Raw genomic sequence first — 17,903 nt, 5'->3', positions numbered from 1 at the left:
AAGCACTCAACAGAGCCATCAGCAGACACATTCCCGTGCCCCCGGGGCCTAGCTTGGCCCACCACTGGCCGAAAGTGACGATGATCCAACCCTTTCCCACTCTGCTCCTCACACCCTTAGGCCCAACCTCTCTCGCCCTCCGACCTCGGTCCAACTGGTCGGGAAGGGGGCGGACCCTTCCCCGCTGCTTCAGCTGACCCATCAATTTTCCTCCCCCCACCCCGGGTAAACCGAGTTAATCGCTTTTTCCTCAGACGAGTGCGAAGAAGTAGAGCATCAGTGCCAGAAGACCATCCAGCAGTTGGAAATCATCTTGGGAGAGCCGCTGCAGAGCTACTTCTAGCCCCTGAAAGGCATCTTTAAAAAGCCCAGAAAACCAAAAAACACTTTCTCTGCTCGGGCTGGCGGCCTTGTCTTCCCCACCCGCGAAGGCCAGCGGGGAGGGAACGGCCCCGCGGAGCGGGACCGAGCGCGAGGGGACACCCGCCGTTTCCTCGAGTCGGCGGGAGGCTCGCCCGGCTGCGGCCAGGCCCTGGCACTCGCCCGCCGTCCGACGAGCGGGTCGCCGCGATGGGCCTGCCGGCCCCCTCGCTCCATCCGAGACCCTGGCCGCGTTGGCACGCAGAAGTTGGCTCCTTGGGAACGTGGTTCGGAGGGGTGGGGGATCACGTTTCCACCTGACGCCACATCGCGCCCCGTCCCCGGCAGACGTGAACGTTTCCCGGTTCCCTCCCGCGTCCCGGCCTCGCGGTACCCTACGGACTTGCGCTCTGGCAGGGCTCGGTCGGCCTTCAGGGATCTACGGGAAGACTGTGGCCGACACATAGGGCCTTCGCTAGAGGGTTGCCGTGTCTCCCATCCGCCCAAGACAGAGCTTTGCCCGATTTCAGGTCAGAGCGGCTTCGAAGGCAGGCCGAAAGCCCACCCCGTCCTGCAGTCTTTGCCGGGGCCGGGTTCCGGAAGAGGAGGAGAACTTTTCCCGACCGACAAGGCCACTACCGTCGAGACACCGTGCTCGCCCAGCCCTCTCCCCGTCCGCGATTCGAAGAACGGGTCCAAATGACAACCCTTAAGCAGACACTGCTTCCCTCCGCCTTTTAGCCTCGCTACTTTACATTCCTAAAGCCGGGTGTGGCGTTGAACCGACTGAGCCACCCCCTGAAGGAAGGACAATCGAGCCAATGCGATTTCTAGGAATTTATTTTTACAATAAGTGCTCCAGGAAGGGTTAGCGCTAGTACGTCTCCCTCGGACGGGATTCGTGGGATACTCAGCGTGCAAGCCAGCAGGGAGGGAGGAATAGGACAACGGAACGTGTCTGCACACGTCTTTTATACGGAAGGCCTCTGCTGTGCCGTTTTAGGCGCCGGCTTCTCGTCCTGCGGGGCCTCAGCGCCTGAACCCCTGCTTCCTCGACAAGCAAGCGGTTTTCTGCCGTCCCCAAGTGCGGGAGGCTGGGGGAGCTCAGCATCTTTGGGGGCATTAAAGAAAATTGTCACCGTCGACTGCTTCCCGTCTGGGTGAGCGGTGAAGGGCCGCCGTTCTCTCAGGCTGATCTTTTGGGGGCCTCCGCCGATTCCCCGACTCCGTCACAGGTCCGATCGGGCCCAGGGGTCCGGCCTCCACGCCTGGCTAGCAAGCGGAGGAGGCCCAGGCCGCCGTAGCCCCATCTCTGGCACGTGCGGCGGGCGGGATGGGGCGGGGAAGACTACCAGCTGGTGACGTCCCGCAGGCGGACGTCGCCCTGGACCTCGACGGTGTCGACCTTGGCGAGGTCCGTGAAGCGGTGCTTGTACTCCAGGATGTGCTCGCCGTTGATGGCCACCTTGTATTGCTGGGCCTCGCAGTAAATGAGCATCTACAGAGGGACGGGAGACGGCCCTTACCTTAGCCGGGGTCGCGGGGAGGGAGGCTCCCTCCCTGCCTGGCCCTCGGGGGCTCAACGACACTCCCGATGAATCGCTCGGGCCTTAGCGTTGGGGACGGAGACTGGGGGTCCGTCGGTCCCCAGGAGGGCCAGAGTTTGCCGTTCTGCGGGGGTGAATGGAGATGAGCCATCTCCAAGATGAGGGAAACCAAAGCCACCTCTGCCCGGAGGCTTGCCCTGATGACAGTAATAATGATGACGGTATTTGTTAAGCGCTTACTATGTGCAATGCACTGTTCTAAGCGCTTAGTATGTGCAATGCACTGTTCTAAGCGCTTACTATGTGCAATGCACTGTTCTAAGCACTTACTATGTGCAATGCACTGTTCTAAGCGCTTACTATGTGCAATGCACTGTTCTAAGCGCTTACTATGTGCAATGCACTGTTCTAAGCGCTGGGGAGGTCACAAGGCGATCCGGCTGTCCCACGGGGGGCTCAGAGTTTTTAATCCCCATTTTACAGATGAGGTGACAGGCACAGAGAAGTTAAGTGACTTGCCCCAAGGCGCAGAGCTGGCATTTGAACCCATGACCTTTGGACTCCAAAGCCCGGGCTCTTTCCACTGAGCCACACTGCTTCTCCATTTCCCCTTCTAATTAGAAGAATGATGGTATTTGTTAAGCTCTTACCACGTGCTAAGCACGGGGGTAGATACAGGGTAATGGGGTTGCCCCGCATGGGGCTGTCTTAATCCCCACTTTACAGGTGAGGTAATGGAGGCACAGATTTAAGTCGCACAGCTGACTTCTGCCTCTCTGCCCACCCCCGACCCTCCGCGGACTTGGCGTTTCCGGCCGGGCCTCCTCCCTCCCTGCCATCCGAGGTCCCGATGCCGCCCCACCTCAAAATACATCCCGGGGCTGAAGGGGAAGTCAGGGAGGCTCTTCTCCTCTTCTCCCCAGCTGTCACGGAGGAAGGAGTTCCTCACAAACGCGCTGCTCTTCAGGCGGGGGTTGAGGTGGAGGGCGATGTCTCGGGAGCCTCCGACTCTCAGGTTGACGCTGAAGCTCCTGCCACGGAGAGAGGGGAGAGGCGATCTCGCCGGGGCCGGGCACGGCGGGCAGGCACGAGGGGTGCCCGCGTTTCCCCACTCCTCAGGAACCTCCAGTAGTTGCCCGGCCACCTCCGCATCACATAGAAACTTCTCACCGTCAGCCTCGCCCTCTCCTCCAATCCAGCCCACAGCCTCTGCTCCTCTCATGCCAACCTCTCGCCCACATCCCTCCTCACATCCCACAGACAATTCCTCTCCTCCCACTTCAAAGCCTCATCGAAATCCCATCTCCGCCACGACCGCGCTCTCCTTTCCTCTTCCCCCCACTCCCTTCTACGACTTGCTCCCTTTATTAATAGTAATGGCATTTATTGAGCGCTTACTTTTAGACTGCGAACCCACTGTTGGGTAGGGACTGTCTCTATATGTTGCCAACTTGTACTTCCCGAGTGCTTAGTACAGTGCTTTGCACACAGTAAGCGCTCAATAAATACGATTGATTACTATGTGCAAAGCACTGTTCTAAGTGCTTTATTCATCCCCCCTCCCGGCCCCACGGCTCTTACGTCCGTATCCCATGTATTAATTGATGGAAACATCTGTCCCTCTAGACTGTAAGCTCGTTGGGAGCAGGGAATGTGTCTATTGTTGTATTGTGGTGTTGATGGCATTTATAAAGCGCTTACTCTGTGCAAAGCACTGTTCTAAGCGCTTAGTCCGGTGCCGATGAGGCGTGGACCCCCGGAGCCAGGCGGGTGGCTCTTCCGCATCCCTAAGCTCAGCCCCCTATGCCAGGCATGTGCTGGACACCGCCTCGCGGGTCGGGAGGAGGAAAGGGGCACCACTGGGATGCCCAAAAGCCCGTCGGAGACAGACGAGGGCGGGATGCTGCCGCTAACCCACCCTTTGGGATCTTTATCCACTTCTCCTCTGATGGCCACGGTCCGCCCGGGTGCCAGCGGCGAGCTCAAGCGGGCGTTGTAGGGAAGGACCTGGAACAAACACTGGGCCTCAGAGCCGGCGGGGCAGGAGAATGGCAGCTTTTCTCCGTCTCGCCCAACAATCGATGGCAGCGACCCCGTCACCCGTCGCTTTAGGTTTCCCGCGCCCCGGTGATCCGACGCGGTGCCAGTTTTGGGGGCACTCCGGGTGCCCGGCATTGCCTATCCGTACGGGATCACCAGGCGGAAGGCAGCCGCCGACCAACGTGGGGCTCCGAGTCTGAGGGAAGGCCCGAGCGGGGAATCTCGCACCCGTTTTACGGAGGAGGCGACTGAGGCTCGGCCGGGTGAAGGGGCGGAAGCCAGTCGAGGGCGGAGTTGGGCTGGAATCCGAAGTCGTGGCTCAGGATTCCTTCCCAAGCGCTCAATAAATACGATTGATGATGATGATGATGATCATCACCACCCAGCTTCCGGCCGGGATAATAATAATGGTATTTGTTGAGCACTTACTATGTGCTAGGCGCTCTTCTAAGCGCTGCGGTAGGTACGAGGTAATTGGGTTGTCCCATGTGAGGTTCACGGTCTTAACCCCCATTTCTCAGATGAGGCACAGAAAAGTGAAGTGCCCTGCCCAAGGTCACAGAGCGGAGAAGGGGCGGGGCGGAGATTAGAACCCACATCCTCTGATAATAATAATAATAATGGCATTTATTAAGCACTTACTATGTGCAAAGCACTTCTAAGCGCTGGGAAGGTTACAAGGTGATCAGGTTGTCCCACGGGGGGCTCACAGTCTTAATTCCCATTTTACAGATGAGGTAACTGGCACAGAGAAGTGAAGTGACTTGCCCAAAGTCACCCAGCTGACAATTGGCGGAGCTGGGGTTTGAACCCATGACTTCTGACTCCAAAGCCCAGGCTCTTTCCACTGGGCCACGCTGCTTCTCTAAAACGTTTGTCTGTGGGGTGTGATGAAACCAATCCAATAATCTGTTTTTAACGCCCAACTCCTCCTGTAAGTGCGAAGCGCTGTTCTAAGCGCTGGGGAGGTTAACAGGGTGATCAGGTTGTCCCACGGTGGGGGCTCACAGTCTTAATCCCCATTTTACAGATGAGGGAACTGAGGCCCAGAGAAGTGAAGTGACTTGCCCAAAGTCACACAGCTGGTCAGTGGCGGAGCTGGGATTTGAACCCATGACCTCCGACTCCAAAGCCCGGGCTCTTTTCCACTGAGCCACGCTGCTTCTCTGATCAAGCGCTTAGTCCAGTGCTCTGCAAAATGACCCACTGCTGGTTTTTGAGGCTGCCTCTCTTATATGTATATATGTATACACATACACATGTATATATATACATATATATATGTATATATGTTTGTACATATTTATTACTCTATTTTACTTGCACATATCTATTCTATTTATTTTATTTTGTTAGTATGTTTGGTTTTGTTCTCTGTCTCCCCCTTTTAGACTGAGCCCACTGTCGGGTAGGGACCGTCTCTATATGTTGCCAACTTGGACTTCCCAAGCGCTTAGTACAGCGCTCTGCACACAGTAAGCGCTCAATAAATACGAGTGAATGAATGAATGAGTTTATCGAACGCCTACTTGGGGAAAGTGCCCAAGTGGAGCCGACGTAGTCGCCCGGGGGTGCGCGGGGAGGGGATGGTCGCCCCGTCCTAAGCCCTCGGGTGGTCCTAGAGACTCGTGCCTTTGATTTGGGAAGCAGCGTGACTCAGTGGAAAGAGCCCGGGCTTTGGAGTCAGAGGTCATGGGTTCGAATTCCGGCTCCGCCAATTGTCAGCTGGGTGACTTTAGGCAAGTCACTTCAATCAGTCGTATTTATTGAGCGCTTACTGTGTGCAGAGCACTGTACTAAGCACTTGGGAAGTACAAGTTGGCAACATATAGAGACAGTCCCTACCCAACAGTGGGCTCACAGTCTAAAAGGGGGAGACAGAGAACAAAACCAAACATACTAACAAAATAAAATAAACAGAATAGATATGTACAAGTTAAATAAATAGAGTAATAAATCTGTACAAACATAGATACATATATACAGGTGCTGTGGGGAAGGGAAGGAGGTAAGGCGGGGGGGATGGAGAGGGGGACAAGGGGGAGAGGAAGGAAGGGGCTCAGTCTGGGAAGGCCTCCTGGAGGAGGTGAGCTCTCAGTGACCTCAGTCACTTCACTTCTCTGTGCCTCAGTGACCTCATCTGCAAAATGGGGATTAAGACTGTGATCCCCCCGTGGGACAACCCGATCACCTTGTAACCTCCCCAGCGCTTAGAACGGTGCTTGGCACATAGTAAGCGCTTAACAAATGCCATCCTTACTATTATTATTTTATGATTGTCTTCCCGCGGGGCCCGGGAAGGACGAGCGATGAGTTGTGATGCCCGCGTGGTGGGACACCGGCCTTGGGCGTCTCTCCTCCCCACTCCTCGCCTCCCGTTCTCTTCCCGGGGCGGGAAAATCAGGCGGCATCAGAGAGCCGAGGCGGCGGCCTTCCCTCGTTTCCCCGGGCCCGCGGACGCTGGGCGGACACCACGTGCCACCCCTACCCCCCGCGCTCCCAAATGAGGCTCAAACACTCACCAGCGGTGACGTGGCGGCCCTGGCATCCTGTCGGAGATGGGCAGAGATGAAAAGAAACACTTAGGACCCACCCTTCTTCCCCCACCGGCCCCCCGGCTACCATGGCGGGGGTCTTCTCCTGGTCCTCGGCCTCCCACCTCGATGGGAGGGACCGTCTCTATCTGTTGCCAACTTGTACTTCCCGAGCGCTTAGTACAGTGCTCTGCGCACAGTGAGCGCTCAATAAATACGATTGAATGAATGATGTGGGCAGGGCCCGTGTCTGCTACTTAATCATCATCATCATCATCATCAATCGTATTTATTGAGCGCTTACTGTGTGCACAGCACTGTACTAAGCGCTTGGGAAGTACAAGTTGGATATACAGGTGCTGTGGGGAAGGGAAGGAGGTAAGATAGGGGGATGGAGAGGGGGACGAGGGGGAAAGGAAGGAAGGGGCTCAGTCAGGGAAGGCCTCCTGGAGGAGGTGAGCTCTCAGTAGGGCCTTGAAGGGAGGAAGAGAGATAAATGCTATCATTATTATTATTATTATTATTATTTGTTTGCTAGGCACTTACCACGTGCCAGGCACCGTTCTAAGAGCCGGGGTGGAAGCCAGCAAATTGGGTTGGACCCTCTCCCTAGCCCATGGGGGCTCACAGTCTCCATCCCCATTCCGCAGGTGAGGGAACCGAGGCACAGAGGAGCTAAGTGACTCGCCCAAGGTCATGCAGCAGCCAAGTGGCAGCAATAATAATAATGGCATTTATTAAGTGCTTACTACGTGCAAAGCACTGTTCTGAGCGCTGGGGAGGTTACAAGGAGATCAGGCTGTCCCACGGGGGGCTCCCAGTCTTCATCCCCATTTTCCAGACGAGGGAACTGAGGCCCGGAGAATAATGATTAATAATAATAATAATAATGGCATTTGTTAAGCGCTTACTATGTGCAGAGCACTGTTCTAAGCGCTGGGGGGGATACAAGGTGATCAGGTTGTCCCACGTGGGGCTCACAGTCTTAATCCCCATTTTGCAGATGAGGTCACTGAGGCACGGAGAAGTGAAGATGACTTGCCCAAAGTCACACAGTTGATAACTGGTGGAGCCGGGATTAGAACCCGTGACCTCTGACTCCCAAGCCCGGGATCTTTCCATTGAGCCACGCTGCTTCTCATAATAATAATGGCATTTGTTAAGCGCTTACTATGTGCAGAGCACTGTTCTAAACGCTGGGAGGGGGGATACAAGGTGATCAAGTTGTCCCACGTGGGGCTCCCAGTCTTAATCCCCATTTTGCAGATGAGGGAACTGAGGCTCAGAGAAGTGACTTGCCCCAAGTCACCCAGCGGACTTGTGGCGGAGCCAGGATTCGAACCCCTGACCCTTGACTCCTAAGGCCGGGCTCTTTCCACTGAGCCACACTGCTTCTCTTACACGGGACTCTCCCAAGGTACGGTGCTCGCCGCACGGTAAGCGCTCCATAAATGCTGCGGATTGCTCGGGATCCCTACGGTGCCACCCGCGACCGCGGAGCGGATCCCGGGCGTCCCTCGCCTTTTCCCTCCCTCCACGGGCTCTCATTCCCGGCGTGCTCCCTGGCCAGGCGCAGGGATGGGGCAGAGGAGCCCTGCGGAGCGTGAAGCGCAGGGAGAGGAGGGAGTCAGGCCCCGCGACCCCCGCCGGGCACCCGGCTCGTGCCAACCCCATCCCCGGACGCCTACCGGATTGGGAAGGAAGCCGAAGGACTGGATGTGCACCTTGCCGGAGATGCCCACGGTGTCGACGAGCAGAGGATCCATCCTGTGGGCATACAGCAGGAAGTGCTTCCCGTTCACGGCCACCTGCGGGGCGGGAAGACCCCCATCAGCGCCCCCCGACCCCGGGCACGGCCTCCGACCTGGTGGGAAGACCGCTGGGGCGGCCCCGGCTTCCCCGGAAAACCGTCTCCGCGGGCAGCAGCGTGGCTCAGCGGAAAGAGCCCGGGCTTTGGAGTCGGGGGCCGTGGGTTCAAATCCCGCCTCCGCCACGTGTCACCTGGGTGACTTCCCTGGGCCTCAGTTCCCTCATCTGGAAAATGGGGGTGAAGACTGTGAGCCCCTCGTGGGACAACCTGATTACCTTGTATCTACCCCAGCACTTAGAACAGTGCTTTGCACATAGTAAGCGCTTAACAAATAGCAACATTATTATTATTATTATTATTAATCCCGGCTCGGCCACTTGTCCGCTGGGTGACCTTGGGCCAGTCACTTGGCTGCTCTGTGCCTCAGTTCCCTCATCTGTAAGCGCTTAGCACAGTGCTCTGCACATAGCGCTCAATAAATACGATTGATGATGATGTAAAATGGGGATGAAGGCCGGGACTGGGACCGTGTCCAGACTGACGACCTCATCTCTACCCCGGCGCTTGACACGGTGCCTGGTACACAGTGAGTGTTTAATAAATAGCACGATTATTATCATTATCCGTCAAGGGCCCAGGACGAGACGGGCTTCTGCGCCCGGCTCTCCGCCGGCTGGTCGGGGGCATCGGCGGAGGAATCCCGGGGCCGGTTTCCCGAGCGCGGGGGCCCCCCCCCGTCGTCGACGAGCCACGGGCCCGGCCAACCTGGAACTTGTCTTGGAGCACCATGACCACGATCCTGAAGGGCTTCCCCTTCTCGAAGGGCATCCGGTGGGTGACCTCCTCCCGGCCCCACTTCTCCCCGCGCAGGCTGTTGCAGACCACCCGGCCGGGCCGCCGGAAGCGCGGGTTGAAGTGGAAGGCGACGTCGGCCCGGGGCTTCACGCTGCTGCCGCACTGGAAGTCGATCTGAAACCTACTGGGCCCGCCCGGAACCCGGGGTCACTCCGCCTTCTCTCCGACCCCCAAAAATCAATCAATCGTATTTATTGAGCGCTTACCTCAAAAATCTCCAGTGGCTACCAATCAATCTGCGCATCAGGCAGAAACTCCTCACCCTGGGCTTCCAGGCTGTCCATCCATCCCCTCGCCCCCTCCTCCCTCACCTCCCTTCTGTCCTTCTCCAGCCCAGCCCGCACCCTCCGCTCCTCCGCCGCTAATCTCCTCACCGTTAGGCCTCGTTCTCGCCCGTCCCGCCATCGACCCCCGGCCCACGTCATCCCCCGGGCCCGGAATGCCCCCAATCCCTCTCCCCATCCGCCAAGCTCGCTCTCTTCCTCCCTTCAAGGCCCTACTGAGAGCTCACCTCCTCCAGGAGGCCTTCCCAGACTGAGCCCCTTCCTTCCTCTCCCCCTCATCCCCCTCTCCATCCCCCCATCTTACCTCCTTCCCTTCCCACAGCACCCGTATATATGGATATATGTTTGTACATATTTATTACTCTATTTATTATTTTACTTGTACATATCTATTCTATTTATTTTATTTTGTTAATATGTTTGGTTTTGTTCTCCGTCTCCCCCTTCTAGCCTGTGAGCCCGCTGTTGGGTAGGGACCGTCTCTAGATGTTGCCAACTTGGACTTCCCAAGCGCTCAGTCCAGTGCTCTGCACACAGTAAGTGCTCAATAAATACGATTGATTGATTGATTGATTGATTGATAACATTTAAAAGAAAAAAAACAAAGGCTTCCGTTCCCTCCCTGCTCCCCCATCCGGGTTTCTCCTCTCCCCCTCCCCCTCCCCCTTCCATCCCGCCAGCTCATTCACTCAAGTGTACTTATTGAGCGCTTACTGTGTACGGAGCACTGGACTAAGCGCTTGGGAAGTCCAAGTTGGCAACATATAGAGACGGTCCCGACCCAACGGCGGGCTCCCAGTCGAGGCTCGCCACCCGCGGGGCGCTTACCTGTCCGCGTCGTCGGGCACGTGCCCGTTCACAACCATCACCAGTCCCGGGACCAGCTCCTCGGCGAGCGTGCCGACGTACGGGATCACCTGCGGCCGGGGGGAGGCGAGGAGTAAGAACGTTGCTGCTTTGGTTATTATTACTCTTAATTACTCTAATAGTGTTACTCTATAATATATATTATTATTATTATTGGTTATTATTACTCTTAATTACTCTAATATTGTTCAAATTCCGGCTCCACCACCTATCAGCTGTGTGACCTTGGGCAAGTCACTTCACTTCTCTGGGCCTCAGTTCCCTCATCTGTAAAATGAGGATGAAGACTGTGAGCCCCTCGTGGGACAACCTGATCACCTTGTAAACTCCCCAGCACTTAGAACAGTGCTTTGCACATAGTAAGCGCTTAATAAATGCCATCATCATTATTATTATTATTATTATCAGTATTATTACCGGGTTGTGGACGGCGTTTTCTAGGCTGTCGGAGAACATCATCTTTCCCCTCTGTCGGACGAAGAGGGTCTCGCCCTGAGATCACCTGGGAGTCGAAAAAGGGTTAGTCTCTCCCTCCTCTCCTACCCAGAGTAAAGCGTGCTGGGCCCATAACCCTTCTTAATAATAATAATTATTATTATTATTATTATATATTATATAATAGAAGCAGCGTGACTCAGTGGAAAGAGCCCGGGCTTCGGAGTCAGAGTTCAAGCGTTCAAATCCCGGCTCCGCCAACTGTCAGCTGTGTGACTCTGGGCAAGTCACTTCACTTCCCTGTGCCTCAGTTCCCTCCTCTGTAAAATGTTGTTTTACATGTTTTCAATGTTGTTGCCAACTTGTACTTCCCAAGCGCTTAGTACAGTGCTCTATGAATGAATGAATGAATAAAATGGGGATGAAGACTGTGAGCCCCCCGTGGGACAACCTGATCACCTTGTAACCTTCCCAGCGCTTAGAACAGTGCTTTGCACATAGTAAGCGCTTAATGAAAATGCCATCATCATCATCAAAGCACTGTTCTAAGCGCTGGGGAGGTTACAAGGTAATAATAATAATAATAATTTTGGTATTTGTTAAGCGCTTACTATGTGCCAAGCACTGCTGTAAGCGCTGGGGAGGTTCCAAGGTGATCAGGTTGTCCCACGGGGGGCTCACAGTCTTAATCCCCATTTTCCAGATGAGGGAACTGAGGCCCAGAGAAGTGAAGTGACTTGCTCGAAGTCACACAGCTGACAAGTGGCAGAGCCGGGATTTGAACCCGTGACCTCTGACTCCCAAGGCCGGGCTCTTTCCACTGAGCCACGCGGCTCCAATTTAGAGCGCGAGCCAGCCGGGCAACCAGGCGGGCTCAGGGGCAACCAAGGCGACCCCCTTCCTCACCGTGAGCCCGTTGTTGGGTAGGGATTGTCTCTATCTGTTGGCGAACTATCCTTTCCAAGCGCTTAGTCCAGTGCTCTGCACACAGTACGCGCTCAATAAATACGATTGAATGAATGAAGGGAAATGAAGAGAAGCAGCGTGGCTCAGTGGAAAGAGCCCGGGCTTGGGAATCAGAGGTCGTGGGTTCAAATCCCAGCTCCGCCAACTGTCAGCTGGGTGACTTTGGGCAAGTCACTTCACTTCTCTGGGCCTCAGTTCCCTCATCTGTAAAATGGGGATTAGGACTGTGAAACCCCCGTGGGACAACCTGATCACCTTGTAACCTCCCCAGCGCTTAGAACAGTGCTTGGCACATAGTAAGTGCTTAATAAATGCCATTATTATTATTCTCTGGGCCTCAGTTCCCTCATCTGTAAAATGGGGATTAAGACTGTGAGCCCCACGTGGGACAACCTGATCATCCTGCATCTATCTCCCCCAGTGCTTAGAACAGTGCTTGGCATATAGCGCTTAACAAATACCATTATTATTATTATTATTATTATTAATCCCAGCTCTGCCATTTGTCAGCTGTGTGACCTTGGGCACGCCTCTTCACTTAGCGTGGCTCAGTGGAAAGAGCCCGGGCTTTGGAGTCAGAGGTCATGGGTTCAAATCCCGGCTCCGCCAACTGTCAGCTGTGGACTTGGGGCAAGTCACTTCACTGGGCCTCAGTTCCCTCACCTGTAAATTGGGGATTAAAACTGTGAGCCCTCCCTGGGACAACCTGATCACCATGTAAGCTCCCCAGCGTTTAGAACAGTGCTTTGCACATAGTAAGGGCTTAACAAATACCATCATTATCATGCTCTGGGCCTCAGTTCCCTCATCTGTCAAATGGGGATGAAGTCAGTGAGCCCCACAAGGGACAACCGATGACCTCGTATCTCCCCCAGCGCTTGGAACAAGCACTTAACAAATACCACAATAATAATAATAACCTTAATAAGCGACTTGCAAACTGGGCCGCACTTCCCGGTTTCCGGCTTTGCACTTCCCCCCGTTCTCCCCGGCATTCATTCACTCATTCAATCGTATTTATTGAGCGCTTACCGTGTGCAGGGCACTGTACTGAGCGCTTGGGAAGTCCAAGTCAGCAACATATGGAGTCGGTCCCTACCCAACAATGGGCTCCCGGTCTAGAAGAGGAAGACAGACGACAAAACAAAACATAGAGACAGGCGTCAAGTCGTCAGAACAAATAGAATTAAAGCTAGATAATAATAATAATAATAATAATAATAATAATAATAATAGCATTTATTAAGTACTTACTACGTGCAAAGCACTGCACATCCTAAACAAACTAAATAGAATAGTAAATACGGACAAGTAAAATAGAGTGGCGTCAAGTCATCAAAACAAATAGAATTAAAGCTAGATAATAATAATAATAATGGCATTTATTAAGCACTTACTATCAATCAATCAATCGTATTTATTGAGCGCTTACTGTGTGCAGAGCACTGTACTAAGCACTTGGGAATTACAAGTTGGCACGTAGTAAGCAACAAGCTGGCTTACTACGGGCAAAGCACTGCACATCCTTAACAAACTAAATAGAATAGTAAATACAGACAAGTAAAATAGAGTGGTGTCAAGTCGTCAGAACAAATAGAATTAAAGCTAGATAATAATAATAATATTAATAATGGCGTTTATTAAGCGCTTACTACGTGCAAAGCACTGCACATCCTTAACAAACTAAATAGAATAGTAAATACGGACAAGTAAAATAGAGTGGCGTCAAGTCGTCAGAACAAATAGAATTAAAGCTAGATAATAATAATAATAATAATAATAATGGCATTTATTAAGTGCTTACTACATGCAAAGCACTGCACATCCTTAACAAACTAAATCGAAGAATAGTAAATACGGAGAAGTAAAACAGAGTGACAGATGTGTATAAATGTAGATGACAGTGCAGTGGGGGGAGGATGGGGCGCTCACCTCCCGCTGCCCCCTGAAGGCCGCGCTCCCGACCCCCGGCACTCCCGCCAGCCGCCGCCAGGGCGCGCCCTGCAGCGTCGCCGCCGGGCCGGGGGGGCGGGCGGAGGACGGGGCGGGGAGAGCCCGGATTGGCGGAGCCGGGAAAAGGGGGCGGGGCCGGGGAGAAGGGCGGGGCCGTGGAGAGCCCGGATTGGCGGGGCCGGGAAAGGGGGCGGGGCCGGAGAGGGCGCCAGCCTGTGGGGGCGGGGCCGTCTCCGCTCCCATTTCCGGCTTTCTGGGCAGCGGGCTCGTGACGTCATCGCGCTCCTGCCCCGCCCGCGGCCTTCTGGCTCTCTCTCCCTCCTCCCCCTTCCTCTCTTTTCTCTCACTTCTCTCTTTCCACTCTTCTTTATCTCTCTCTTTTTTCTCTCTATTTTATAGCTTTTTCTCTCCTTCTCACTCTTTTCTCTCTCTCTCCTTTTCTCTATCTCTCTTTTTCTCTCTTTTGTCTCTCACTCTACCTTTCCCCCCTTTTCTCTGTCTCTCTTTTTCTCTTTCTCACCCTACTTTTCTCCTTCTTCTCTCTTCTCTTTCTCACTCTCCTTTATCTCTCTTTCTCTCTATTTATCTCTCTATATCTTTTTCTCTCTCTTTTTCTATTTCTCTCTATATATCTTTCTCTTTTTCTCTTTCTCACCCTACCTTTCTTCCTCCTTTCTTTTAGACTGTGAGCCCACTGTTGGGTAGGGACTGTCTCTATGTGTTGCCAATTTGTACTTCCCAAGCGCTTAGTACAGTGCTCTGCACATAGTAAGCGCTCAATAAATACGATTGATTGATTGATTGATTCTCTCTTCTCTCTTTCTCACTCTCCTTTATCTCTCTTTTTTCTCTCTATTTTATATCTTTTTCTCTCACTCAACCTTCCTCCCTCTTCACTCTCTCTCTCCTTTTCTCTATCTCTCTTTTACTCTTTTTTCTCTCACTACCTTTCTCCCCTTTTCTCTGTCTCTCACTCTTTTTTCTCTCCCTTTTTCTCTCTTTCTCACCCTACCTTTCTCTCTCTTTTCTCTCTTCTCTCTTTCTCACTCTCCTTTATCTCTCTCTCTCTCCATTTCTCTCTATATATCTTTCTTCTCTCTCTCTTTCTCACTCTACCTTCCTCCCTCTTTTCTCTCTCTCACTCTTTTCTCTATCTCTCTCTTTTTCTCTTTTTTCTCTCCACCTTCCCCCCTTTTCTCTCTTTCTCTCTCTCTCCTTTCCTCTCTTTCTCTCACTCTCCTTTTCTCTCTTTTTCTCTCTTTCTCACCCTACCTTTCTCCCTCATTTCTCTCTCTTCTCTCTTTCTCACACTCCTTTATCTCTCTTTTTCTCTCTATTTCTCTCTATATATCTTTTTTCTCTTTTTCTCTTTCTCACTCTACCTTCCTCCTGCTTTATTCTCTCTTCTCTCTTACTCTCCTTTATCTCTCTTTTTTCTCTCTATTTTATATCTTTTTCTCTCTTTCTCACTCTACCTTCCTCCCTCCTTTCTCTTCTCACTCTTCTTTTATCCATCTTTCTCTTTTCTTTCTCACTCTCCTTTTCTCTCTCTCTTTTCTCTTTTTTCCTCTTTCTTTCTCACTCTCCTTTTCTCTATCTCTGTTTTTCTCTCTTGTCTCTTTTTCTCTTTCTCACTCTCCTTTTCTCCTTTTCTCTCTCTCCTATTTCCCTCTGTGTCTCTCACTCTCCTTTTCTCTCTCCTTCTCTCTCTTTTCTCTTTTTTCCTCTTTGTCTTTCCCACTCTCCTTTTCACTATCTATTTTTCTCTTTCTCTTTCACTCTCCTTTTCTTTCTCTCTCCCTTTTTCTGTCTTCTCTGTCTCTCTCTCTCCTTTTCTCTTTTTCTCCTCTTTTTTCCTCTCTTTCTCTCTTTCATACTTTCTCTATCTCTCTTTTCTCTTTTTCTCCCTCTCTCTTTTCATCTCTTTCTCTCTTTATCTCTCTTTTTCTCTCTCTCTCTTTTTCTCTCTTTCTCACTCTTTTTCTCTCTCTCTTTTTCTTGCTTTTCTCTCTCTTTTTCTTTCTCTGTCTCTCACCCTCCTTTTTCTTTTCTTTTTTTTCTTTTTTTCCTCCCCCAAAGCTGCGGGAGAGTACACAGCCCACCAATATCTAACAGCCACATCCCCTGCCCACAGCGAGCTGGTTGGTGGCCAGAAAGATGAGCTCGAGATACAGTGAGTAGTTTGGCATTGGAGGAGCAAAGTGTGCCTGTCGGGTTGTATTCATTCATTCACTCATTCAATCATATTTATTGAGCACTTACTGTGTGCAGAACACTGTACTAAGCGCTTGGGTTGTAGTAATAATAAGAATGATGGTATTTTAAAGCCGAGGTAACTGAGGCCCAGAGGAGTGAAGTGACTCATCCAAGGTCACGCACCCCAGTAAGTGGCAGGGCCAGGATTAGAATAATAATAATCGTGGTATTTGTTAAGCGCTTACTACATATCAGGCACTGTACTAAGCGCTGGGGTGGGTACAAGCAAATCGGGCTGGACATAGTCTATGTCCCATGTGGGGCTCACAGTCTCAATCCCCGTTTTACGGATGAGGTCACTGAGGCCCAGAAAAGTGAAGTGACTTGCCCAAGGTCACCCAGCAGGCAAATGGCGGAGCTGAGATGTGAGCCCACTGTTGGGTAGGGACCGTGTCTATATGTTGCCAATTTGTACTTCCCAAGCACTTAGTACAGTGCTCTGCACACAGTAAGCGCCCAATAAATTAATTTATCTTAATGTAATTTCTTAGTTTAAGGCCAACGTTTGCTTGGTTCCTTCGTTCGTTCATTTATTGTCGTATTTACTAAGCACTTAACTGTGTGCAGAGCATTCTCGCCGCTTTTCCACGGGAGATGTGGAAGAAAGCCACGGCAAGAAAAGGTCCGGATTTAGGAGCCCCAGAGTGGGGAGATAATAATGATGGTATTTGTTAAGCGCTTACTCTGTGCCAAGCACTAATCTAAGCACTGGGGTAATAATAATAATAATAATGATGGCATTTATTAAGCACTTACTATGTGCAAAGCACTGTTCTAAGTGCTGGGGAAGTTACAGCGTGGTCCCACGGGAGGCTCACAGTCTTAATCCCCGTATTACAGATAAGGTAACTGAGGCCCAGAGAATAATAGTAATAATAATAATGATGGCATTTATTAAGCGCTAACTATGTGCAAAGCACTGTTCTAAGCGCTGGGGAGGTTACAAGGTGATCAGGTTGTCCCACGTGGGGCTCACAGACTTGATCGCCATTTTCCAGATGAGGTCACCGAGGCACAGAGAAGTGAAGTGACTTGCCCAGGGTCACACAGCTGATAAGGGGCGGAGCCGGGATTCGAACCCACACCCTCTGACTCCCAAACCATTCATTCATTCAATCGTATTTATCGAGTGCTTACTGTGTGCAGAGCACTGTACTAAGCGCTTGGGAAGTACAAGTTGGGGGTTCTTTAATAATAATCTTGGTATTTGTCAAGCACTGTTCTAAGCGCTGGGGTAGACACAAGGCAATCAGGTTGTCCCACGTGGGGCTTGCAAGTCTTCATCCCCACTTTACAGATGAGGGAACTGAGGCACAGAGAAGCCACAAAGCCGACAAGTGGCGGAGCCGGGATTTGAACCCACGACCTCTGACTCCAAAGCCCGGGCTCTTTCTGCTGAGGCCCAGGGACCAGCCCCTTCCCACAAAAGCTGGCAAGGATGTGTGTCATCCCAGGGCGTGACGGGGCCTCGTGAGGCGCTTGAGACATATGGTGGGATTGAGGAGTGACCGGTGATGAGCGGAGGGGCTTACGGGAGCCCCACTGTCGCCCGACGGATGGAGAAGGGAATGGGAAGAGGAGAGATTTAAAGGTGGAACTGGGCACCGTCAACACTCTTCCCACGGTACGGTGCCCTGCACACAGCGTGGGCAAGGCCCAGCGCCAGTTGGCACAGTAGGAGCTCTCTAAAGGCCTTTGAGGGCGACGTCCAGAGCGTTTACTTCTCCACCGTCAGCACGAGAATGGCTAAAAAAAAAATGCTCTTTATTCGTAAGTACAAAAAACCATGATCAGAGACCCCATACTAGGGCAGTAGAGCATACACCACAGAGGAAAAACAGCATAGAGACATACAGCGTCCGGGAGGGCCAAAGAGGGGACCCCGTCGTCAGCGGGAGGGGCGTCTCCGGGTGGGCTTGGGGATACCCACCCCCAAACTCGCGGAAAGCCAAGGAGGGAAAGGCAGCCCGCTCCGCGGCGACCGAATTCCCCGCCG

At 52.5% G+C, this 17,903-nt stretch overlaps 2 protein-coding genes across 3 annotated transcripts in view; one reads left to right on the top strand and one right to left on the bottom strand.

The window, feature by feature from the left end:
- HEATR1 (HEAT repeat containing 1) overlaps positions 1-1,503 on the top strand; it is an 81,053-nt gene extending 79,550 nt beyond the window's left edge. Inside the window, exon 45 of the mRNA XM_038760952.1 lies at positions 255-1,503. Coding sequence (XP_038616880.1) covers positions 255-343 — 89 coding nt within the window. The 3' untranslated portion in view covers positions 344-1,503. The remainder of the gene's footprint in view (positions 1-254) is intronic.
- Positions 1,185-12,771, bottom strand: LGALS8 (galectin 8). 2 transcript variants are annotated; one of them, XM_038760950.1, is made up of 9 exons: positions 12,731-12,771; positions 10,715-10,799; positions 10,259-10,347; positions 9,057-9,267; positions 8,170-8,289; positions 6,470-6,496; positions 3,826-3,914; positions 2,770-2,938; positions 1,185-1,858 (listed from the first exon to the last, which is right to left on the bottom strand). In XM_038760950.1, the coding sequence occupies exons 2-9, from the start codon at positions 10,754-10,756 to the stop codon at positions 1,709-1,711; spliced, it is 897 nt and encodes a 298-aa protein (XP_038616878.1). In that variant the 5' UTR covers positions 10,757-10,799; positions 12,731-12,771; the 3' UTR covers positions 1,185-1,708. The 2 variants fall into 2 exon arrangements, with proteins under 2 accessions (XP_038616878.1, XP_038616879.1); XM_038760951.1 differs by lacking the exon at positions 6,470-6,496.
- Between the last annotated feature and the right edge of the window lie 5,132 nt (positions 12,772-17,903).

Source organism: Tachyglossus aculeatus, chromosome 19 (assembly GCF_015852505.1).
Source record: "Tachyglossus aculeatus isolate mTacAcu1 chromosome 19, mTacAcu1.pri, whole genome shotgun sequence".
Taxonomy (NCBI): Eukaryota; Metazoa; Chordata; class Mammalia; order Monotremata; family Tachyglossidae; genus Tachyglossus; species Tachyglossus aculeatus.
This window is presented reverse-complemented; position numbering and strand designations above follow the sequence as displayed.